The sequence below is a fragment of the Setaria viridis genome, chromosome 7, assembly GCF_005286985.2.
Source record: "Setaria viridis chromosome 7, Setaria_viridis_v4.0, whole genome shotgun sequence".
Lineage (NCBI taxonomy): Eukaryota > Viridiplantae > Streptophyta > Magnoliopsida > Poales > Poaceae > Setaria > Setaria viridis.
In genome coordinates, this window is record NC_048269.2 from 1,113,472 (window position 1) to 1,123,806 (window position 10,335).

The following is a 10,335-nucleotide window of genomic DNA, read 5'->3' on the forward strand; positions in this document are numbered from 1 at the left end:
AACAAATACTTCATAACTTCTTTTACCATATATATAGTGTTTGAGATAGAATCTAGGGAATAATGCGGATACTACGTATGTGAGTTCATCCATGGCTTTACACGTCCCAAGCGTATAACTGACCACGAATTTAGAGTACGTATACAAATTTCTTAACAATAAATTAATACTAATTGTGCAGATCCATTGATCTAATATAATAACCTTTGCTAATGACATTGATTATGCACACGAAGGAAGAACTGCTCAAGATGAAAAAGAATAAGGGCAATTCAAGAACAACTCAATGGATTTCTTCTGGACGAGGTAGTAAATCCAGCGGAAGAGTTCCATAATGATGGATCAAATCTGCATCACCGTCCAGACTCGGGTTTAGAATACTTGATCCAAAATGTTGAACTTGGAAAGTTGATGCAATGTAATATTATTCATATATGTGTATGCATATTATTATATCAAATGTACTTTATATATATATTAGCATATTAGAGCAGTATATGTAAAGGAAATAAATACAAAATACTAATGTAGAATAAAAAAACAGAAAAGAAATGGAAAAGAAAAAAGAATTTAGTACCGGTTGGGGACTTGGCCTCAGCCACGCGTGATGTGGCAGCCAATTTAGTATCAGTTGATCTCCCCAACCGGTACTAAATTAAAGGACCCCCTTTAGTGTTGCCTTAGCAATACTAGTTGCACAACCGGTACTGAAGGAGGGTTTGGACCTGATACTAAAGGCGCTTTTCCTAACAGTGTCCCTAGCATTAGCTAAGCCTGGCTAAAGGTCTTATGCATGCTACCAAACACATCGAAGCTGTGGATAGGGACTATGCATCCTACCGATCACAGCCGTTATCATCGTGTCCATCAATTCTTGACATGCACACCTTTCAAAAATCAAAACAGGTGCCATGGCCCTAGAAACACAAAGGATCGCAGCAACAGTGTGTACTGTATTGAGCAAGAGGATGTTCAAGTACAGAGACACAGAGAGCTACTCCGACGGTACCTATATACACGTAGCCAACAGAATTCCAAGCAAACGCCGACGGTGACCCGCCACGCCGGCGGCGGTCACTTCACTGTACGCCGCGCACGCGTCCCGAGGCATGGCAGGCAACGCCACGTTCCCATCAGCACCGGTGAGCAGAAGCTGCGTGGCCTCTGCCGCAGCCAACTCTGTGGGGGCATCTGCAGAGCAGCAGAGCATGGTAGTGAGCGCGCCCCCGCTGTTCCCGTCGAGATCCGCTGCCCCGGCTGACGTCACGCCACGCCACCCCCAACGGTTACCTCGCCTGCGCACGTGACGACGGCTGCGGCGGCGGCGACCGTGTCAGGAGAGAGAAACGGATTCCGCGACGCACTCCCCGAGGAGCGCCTCCAGGACGCGGTCCGCCACCTCCTCCGCCACGTCCCCGGCCTCCTCCGCCACCGCCGGGTGCTCCGCCAGCCGCCGTGCGCGCGCCGGTGACTCCTCCAGGTCCGCCGCCACCAGCGCGTCGATGTCGCCCACCACACGACAGTCCGCCGCCGGGAAGCCGCGGACCCTCCTCCAGACTTTCCCCAGTAGCGGCGCGCCGGTCAGAGCCAGATGAGCAAGACGCTCTGTTCCTGACGCCGCCGCCGCCGAGGCGTCCTGCTGCGGGACCAGCAGCAGGTCCGCCAGGAGCTCCTGCGCCAGGTGGAACAGCAGCTTCCGGTTCCACCGGTGGCGGAGTGGGCCCAGACGCGCCTCCTCCGCCGGCAGCTCCAGCTCCAGGAGGTGGAACACGATCGGGTCCACCGGCGACGCCGACGAGTACGGCCGGCCAGGACGCCGAGGCGGCGACCGCATGAACCCGCCGCGCTCCAGCACCGTCCGAAGGTACCGGTACTCGGGGTTCTCCTCCACCGGCACTGTCGACGGAGCATGCCTTTGGCTGGGCACAGACGACGTGGTCGCCGGCGCGGGCGGCAGGGCCACCGGCGGTGACGCCGGAGGAGGAGGCTGGCCCCCGGCGGCAGCAGCTGGTTTCTTGATCCGCGTGGCGAAGCGCTCGCACCCGTCCGGTTTCCTCGTCCTGGCGGGCGGGTCCAGCGGCGGCGGCGGTGGCGGCGGCCGCGACGGCTTCGCCCGCTGCGGCGGCGGCGACTGCTGCCTCGGAGCCAGCGGCACCCTGGGGCTGTTGTGTGACGGCGGAGGATGCTCGGTGCCGCCTTGATGCGCTTTAGCCGCCACCGTCGTCGGCTTGGCAGCAGCTTGGACGACGACGACGAGCTTGTCCTCCACAACCGGAGCTGCGACGTTCTCCTTGTTGCTGAAGCTGCTGTGCCTCTTCTTCTCCGCCGCCGGCGACGAGGATTTGCTCTTGCGGGTGGCGACGTTCTCCTTGGCCTGCCTGAGTATCTCGCGCGCATGCTCCTTGGCCGCCCGCTCCCTCTCCTTCTTCTTCTTCTTTCCGGCAGCGGCGGCGGCGGAGGAGGAGGTGGGCGAGCTTGGCATGGACATGTACTGCGCGGCGCGGTCGAGGACGCTCTCCTTCAGCGCCTGCAGCGACAGTCTGGGCCCGTCCCACGACGCCCGCGCCGACGTGGACCCCCGCGGCGTGTCCGGCAGGGACCGCGCCTCGACGTTGCAGCTGAGGCTCCGCAGCGGCTCCCGCCGGTTCATGGACTCCGGGATGACGCGCTTCTTTTTCTCCCCCTTGCCGCTGCCCGGCGCCGAGCTGCAGTGTGTGTTCTCCTTGGAGGAGGAGGAAGGTCTGGTGGCGGGCTTCGTCTTGTGGTGCTGCCCCGGCGGCGACGGCGAGGGCTGGTCCGGCAGGCCGTCGATGCCCATGAGGCGCGCGACGAGGCTGGGCGTCCGCGGCGTCTCGGCCTCCGACGACGGCGCGGTGGGCTTCGGGCGGCGCATGTCGGTCCGCGCCAGGGCGTCGAACACCGGCTCGATCTGCACGCCGATCTGCACGACACACAGTTGAATTCAACAGAGGATTAGAGCAATTAATTGGACAGTTAGCCAATCAAGGAGGCAGCAAATGCAGTAAGCAAGAAGCAAGCAAGCAAGCGACCTGGATGTCGTTGGGGTTGTCAGCGTCGAGGTCGAGGCTGTTCCTGGGCGCCTCGAAGCCGCTCTTGCACCTGCCTTCACAATTGTCGGGGCTCTGGAAGTCGCCGTGCGGCGTGACGATGGCGTTGGAGGAGGCCGGCGGCCGGCCGACGCAGCCGGCGCCGGGCGCGAAGATGAGGTACTGCACCATGGACATGCAGCCGACGGGCGGTTCCGGCCTGGGCGTGGCGGGCGCGGAGGAGGCCCGGCGCCGCGACGACCAGAACGACGACGACTGCTTGGTCCTCCCCATGGTGATGGTGGCGAGAAGAAGAAGACGGGCAGTGAGCTACTACTGTGGCTGCTGCCTGCCGAGATAGCAATGGTGTTGTTGATCGAGCAACAAGGTGTTGCGTTGGAGGGAAGGCGAGATCAGGGAAAGTTTGAACTTGGAGGGAGAGTGTGTGGCTCAAGAATGTAGTAGGAGTAGTGTGTTTGGTGAGGAAGTAGTTAAGCTTTGGGAAGGGAGATGCCGGTGAAACCGGGAGATAATAAAATGGGAGAAATTTGCAGTCCACTAGCTTCTGGGTATGCATGGCGATCGATGTGATGAGGTCAGCATCGGCATTGGGAATCTACCAACGACTCGCTCTGAATGGGGGCGAGGAAGGAATTGCAGTCATATCTACTCTGAAAACATGCCTGCCTCTAACTCTGTTCTCTGTTGTGACTATCAACTTCAATTTCAGAGCCCTGGGTTGGGTTGGGCGACCCCATGCTCTCATGGTCCCTGCTGCTGTCATAGCTAGCTAGCCTCGGGTAATTTTATTAAGCGTTCCCGCTCCAATTTGAAAAGGAGATGGAGGAGGATGGTATCTTATCCGACCCGGCACGTGCTGTGCTTTACGTATGCTCCTCGATCCCCCTCCTGTATGTGGTTGCAATTTGAAAGAGATGCACTAGTATACTACGGTGTGGTGTGGCATTGGCATATCCTCTGCTGCTGTACAATTAAATTAAACAGTGCATGCTATCCCAGCCCATGGGCCCTAGCATACCGTTAGTACTCTGCATCAGTGAAAAACTTTTGATTGCATGTAAATGTAAGTTGAAAGCAGGTACAGTATACTACTACTGTGGTAATAGCAAAGGAAGAAGCAGAAGGTTAACTTTTGAACACCCCCATAAGGTTAGCTTTGGGAGCCGGGGAAAGCTCAGTCCTTGTCCATGGCTCCATGCAGTCATGCAAAAGCTACCTACAAGAGAGAGAGGGAGGGAGGGAGAGATGACGAGGATATGACGGAGGGACGGACGAGGAAGGATGATTCCAATGACAAAAACAAACGGCTCTCACATCCAGGCCCCATGTCGCGGCAGGTTATCGCCCGCCTCGTTAATCATTCACTCTCTCCATGAGATGGATAGATTAATCACCGCGCGCGCACAGATGGAATCGATGAGATCGACATGATGACAACACGGTGATTAACGTAAACCGAGGTGATTAGCGGATAACGGATACTGCTACAATGGGGATGACGTTTTGCGCTCCCATTGGCCGCACTGAACTTGAGGCAGCGATAACAACTTGTACGAACCATCTCACCCACTGTAAATCCGAAGGAATCTCTGACAGGGCATCCAACAGGGCAACAGGCACCTCAGCCTCTTTTTATACATCCATCTGGCTGGCTGCTTTAGGTTTTACCACTTACTACTAGCTATGGCATCTCTTCCTTTCTTGTTTTCGTTCCAAGATCCTCCTCTTTTTCAGTGAAGAGACGAGGTGTTTTTTTACTGCACTGCACTGCTAGAGTAGTTACCCCATTGGGATGCATCATTATTCATGCTGCAGATCCATGGATCCACTGGCTGTAGCCCTGTCGGTTTACTACTACTAAATCATACTATTACTACATTTAATTTGGATGGATGCGCCATTCAAACCAGCTGTACTTATTAATCTGCTGTACATCTCATATGTTTAATTATGTTCGATCGGGGTTATGTTTGAAATTGGCAGAGCCATAGATTCAAAAATTGAAATGATGATCCAGCCAATCAATCCAGGGTCCATTACTATATGAAGTACTTACTGCACATGATCATTTAATTCAAAATGGCCGTCGGGTACGGTGGGGATCTAGGAGTATACTGGTAACTGGTGCTAGATTAAGCAGGGCAGCCGCGCCTATTAGACCCGTTTCTCTTGCTTATTATAAGCAGCTAAAAGTTGTTTATTTAGAGTTGCTTATTTATAGTCCTAGCTGTTTGGTTGCTTGGGCTAAACAATATTGAATGAGATGGATATTGACATGTTTACCCCTAATTATGGCTGCCCCTGCCCTTTTTCCTTCTCCCACAGTCCCACTCCTCCATGGCAGAACTCCAAATCCATGGCCGTCGGCACCTCACGCGCGTCGGCCTCCGCGCCGCACAGTCCCCCTCCTCCTCCCCCGTCGCCTCCGCGTGCTGCGCCTGGACGCCGGCGACCGTGTCGCGTCCATACGCCTCCCCGCGCGCGGCCTCGCAGGGCTCCTCCCTCCTCCTCGTCCTGATGCCCCCGAGCACGATTGCCGCCGGAAGCCCCGCCGCTGCCGGAAGCCCATCCCCCCCCCCCCCCCCCCCCCCCCCCGCTGCCAGAAGCCCCATCCCCCGCCGCCGTTGCCCCATCCCCCGCCTCCAAGCAGCTTCTCCCCTCATCCTCCCTCCTCCGGCTCCCGCGGCCGGCCAGGCGGCACCGGTATGCGCAGCAGCAGCAGGTGGCCGGGGCGGCGGTGGGGCGGGAGCGCCGGGCAGAGGCCGTCCGCCTGCGCGGAGGTTGGTGGCGGCCGGGAGCGGCGGCGGGTGGCGCGGATCTATGGGGGGAGGCTGTCCGCCTACACGGATGCCAGCGGAGAGGAAGCCGCACGGGACCGGCGGAGGGGAGGCCAGCGCCTGACGCGAAGGAAGGGCAGGGGTCGCCGGCGCTCGGCGCGGCGGAAGGGGAGGGGCCGCTGGCACCCAGCGCAGAGGAAGGGGAGGGGCCGCTGGTGCCCGGCGCGGAGGAAGGGGAGCGGAAGCCGGCGACCGGCGCAGAGGAAGGGGAGGGACTGACGACGGTGGGGATGGAGGAGTCATCGCCGACGGCGGGGATGGCCCTAGAGGAGCTGGCGACGGGGAAGGGGAGAGAGAGAAAGGAGTAAAGTGCATTGAATGAGGGCAGGAGGTGTAAAGTGCACCTTTTAGCCTCCATAAGCAACCCTTGTGCTGCTTATGAGCTAAAAATAAGCAACCCAATAAGTAAGGGTGATTGATTTCATAACACTAGTAGAGAAGTGAGATTTAATCCCGGTTGGTAGGGTGCAAATATCCCGAAAATGCATCCGGGATAAACCAACCAGGACAAAAGGGGGGGGGTCTTTTATCCCGGGTCACTCAACCGGGATAAAAGGGGTCACCCACGGCCGGCGCTGCAAAAAAAAAAATTTCCCGAGCTCCCAGGAGGCCCCCCCAAGTCCCAAGCCACAAGTCACGCGATTTTTCACGCGAAATATGCGCGTGCGCGGTTCGTGGGATTCGAACCCACAACCTCCAGCCTCGCGCGTAGCTTCCTTGCCATCCCACCTACACACCACATCTGACTATGTAGGGGATACTATCCTTTTGTATTAACTCGTGGGGGACCTTTTTATCCCGGTTGGAAACACCAACCGGGATAAAAGACCCCCTTTTATCCCGGTTGGAAACACCAACCGGGATAAAAGGGTCCCCCACGATTTAATCCCCTTCCAGTCACCTCGTTGGGGGCCCTTTTATCCCGGTTTGAAACACCAACCGGGATAAAAGCGGGTCTTTTATCCCGGTTGGTGTTTCCAACCGGGATAAAAGGCTCTTGACCCTTTTATCTCGGTTGGTGTTACCAACCGGGATAAAAGGGGGGTCTTTTATCCCGGTTGGTGTTTCAAACCGGGATAAAAGGCCTCTCAGAGTCTTTTTTTCCCATTAGCCTTTGCAACCGGGATAAAAGGTTCCGGTTGGTGAGCCTCCCACCAGTGACTGTATTTTAGTCCCGGTTGGTGAACCTTTTATCCCGAGCCAACTTTAAACCGGGATAAAAGGGGGCGTATGGAAAGTCAGTTCTCTACTAGTGTAAGCAAATAAGTTGTTTATTTTTAATTGCTTATGCATAAGCAACTCAAACTAAACAGGACCTCAATACTTGTGCATGCAAGGAGTATTTTAGTGCTTCACTGGATTTACTGGAGTGATCGAGAATATTGTCTTAACGGTTGCAACGATGAAAACACAGGGCACGGATGCAAACTACTTGCGCGTGCAGTAAAGTGTGCTTTGACTACCTAGTAATTAGAGGGTAACCATATTTGGATTGGTCATATAGCTAACATATATAGTAGCATCGGAAAGACTAGCTAGAGACGAAAAACCTTTTTTTTTTGCAATATTGCAATTTATAGTTTATTATTGTTTTCCATATGAAAAGATCGAGATGGTTAATTAGGAACACTTATTGGATAGTCTCTACCATTTCACTTCGTTACCCTACTTCATGCTTGACCCCTTGAACAATCCCTCGTCTCACTTGATCAACCAAAAGTACTGAGGGCCTCTTTGGCACCGCTTCGTTCTTTGTGGCTCTGGCTCCTCTGACATGCTACTATAGCACTATTGTGCCGCGAGCTAAAAATGAACTGTGGAAGAGGAGCAGGTGGAGCCAAGAAAAAGTGGCTCCCCTAGTTCTGACTCCAGCGCGCGACGATGTGCTGCAGTGCGCTAAAGTTAGGGAGCCGGAGCCGGCAGGAGCTACGCTAAGAGACCCTAAATCTGTCTCATTTATGAACACGCTAAGACATGAGTTGTCCGTACGGAGGAAATAGAAAGGCTTGTCGGAAGTGAAGTGGTTATATAACATATAGAGCTTGTTGAGATGGCTAAGTAAGTAAACAGAGTAGTTTTAGGTACAGTACATATTTGATTTTAGTAACTTATTTACAAGACTTCATAAAATTGCTTATCCTCCTGCATTTCGGTCAGGTTCAGAGTGCCATTGACATATCGGTAGAAATTCTACAGTGGTTTGTAGAAGGAGGACTAGTATTTTGAAACAGAGCATGCATATAAAAGAACCAGTGACTCAACTTTAACTAGTAATTTTTGTTACAATATGTTTATAAAACATAGCAAGATTATATACTTTTGTTAAACTATATTTTGAGATAGTTGTACCTCAAGTCATTTAAAATATCAAAACCCAACACATAAAAAGATAATAGTTTGTAATGGTCAACTCAAGATAATCACTATCAGAATCCAGAATTACCTTGGCGGCCAAAAACCACCAGGCAAATACTCCTCGATAGCTAAATGCCAACCATAAAGAGTTAAGAAAATTTGGTGGTTGGCCACGAATAATAAATACCATGGCTGTCTGGCCGTCAAGAAAACAAGAGTGATGTTAGGCAAGGCCCGACGGTCCGACCCAGGCCCATGGCTCTAATAGGGCTGGGCATGGCGGTGATATATTTTGCCGATCTGAAATAAAAATGGGCGAGCTCAGCCTGGCTCGTTTATTTATTTCAATTGTTTGTACACGTAAAAATAGTGAAAGGCCCGACCAGAGCCCAGCCCCATGCCTCTCAAGGGGCGGCCGTGGCGTGTGATTTTTTCAGCCGGAAACAATTTGGGTTTTTTTTTTTGTCAACCCGGCCCGCTGCTAAAGTGTGTGGTGGAGATTATCAGTTAGAATGAATCGACGGCCTTGGAAATTTGCACGCACGCAAGCATGGAACGAGGGCATGTAACAAGACAAGGAACTTAGGAAAGAAACAAGATTCAGACATATATGGCTCCAAAATCTAACGATGGACGGAATGATGATAGATGGAGTGCGCGTGACTTGTGACAGATGCACACAAGGCAGGCATGCACGTACGGATTTGGAGGGAGCTGATGACCTTCCGCTCTGGCCTTGGCCCCTGCAAGAATTAGCATGCAAGCTGCTTCGCTGATCATGATCGAGTCTTGCCGCAGCAGTGTCCATCTGCATGCGCTGCTGTTGCATGCACGTGCACAACAACACAAGCGCCCGTATGCAATGCAAACAAGAGCAACTGCGTGCTCACCGATTCTTAGTACGTGTCCCACCCCACCACCCAAGAAAATGACCATTTCCCTTTTCCCATTTTAGTTATAGGGATTTTCTGCCTTTTTTATCCTCTACTTTTCCAAAACATACATGCATATGATCTCTTTGCCTCTGCAGCTGGTGCATCCAGGTTATTTAATTCTACCGTTGGTATGGGTACTTCGCCGTGGGTCTCTACGCATTGCATGGGTTTCTTGGTCATTTATAGTGCCAAATTGGTTTGCTCGTCAGTGGGAGCGTGCTTTTTTATCGTTGCTTGTGGAGCTGAGGTGGTCGCTTTGCGCATTGTAGTATTATTACTAGTCCATCTGCACGAACTAACATTTTTAAAATCTATTACATTCGAAAATTATTTAGAAATTAGAATCCTAGCTAATAATAAAAATTGTTTACCTTACTCCTCTCTCATTTATTTAATACTCTATAACACAATACTCATATAGATGTGTACTTATCTTTATCTAGTTGTGATTGATATTTAATTAGTAATTACTCTATACATTTTTTTCATCAGCATTCACATTTTCTTCATTTTGTATCGCACCTTCATATATTGTGTTTAGCATAAAAATTAATATTTTTCCATCGACTTCCTCACATACATGTAAAAAATGGTCATCATGTGTATATACCTTAACTTAGTATTTCTATATTAACAATGACATAAATAGGTAATTTTGAATTACATATTAGTTTATTTTTGGACATTTCTGTATGATGAACATAAAGATAATTAGATCAATATTTAGATGTTTACTTTAGATTATTTTTAACAACGACATACATATGCGGGTAACTTAGATACAAATCTAGAATGGTATTTTAAGTTATATTTTGTAATGATATGCATCGGGAAATTAGATGAAGATTATGAGGTTACTTTAATTACTTTTTATAATGGTAGAGTTGGGTAATTTAGTTATAGGTTTAGGGGGTTTATTTTAGACTATTTTCATAATAATAGTGTTGGATAACATTTTAGAAAATATAATAGACCAATGACTATGATTATTAGATTTTCATGATTGATGTTCAATGTTTCTAATTTTTGTAAGAATTTCTAGGATTTATCTTTATTTTCTAGCATATCTCGTGCCAATTAATGTAGAGTCTCCAATTGAAAAAATGAGGCCACATTACTGCAAAATGGTTACCTTAAGGC

The 10,335-nt window shown here is 51.0% G+C and overlaps 1 protein-coding gene across 1 annotated transcript; it reads right to left on the minus strand.

Moving 5' to 3' along the window:
* Nucleotides 1–933: 933 nt before the first annotated feature.
* On the minus strand, nt 934–3,884 carry LOC117862565 (uncharacterized). The gene is made up of 2 exons (XM_034746060.2): nt 3,051–3,884; nt 934–2,941 (listed from the first exon to the last, which is right to left on the minus strand). Exons 1-2 carry the CDS (start codon nt 3,339–3,341, stop codon nt 1,334–1,336), a joined length of 1,899 nt encoding a protein of 632 aa, XP_034601951.1. The 5' UTR covers nt 3,342–3,884; the 3' UTR covers nt 934–1,333.
* Between the last annotated feature and the right edge of the window lie 6,451 nt (nt 3,885–10,335).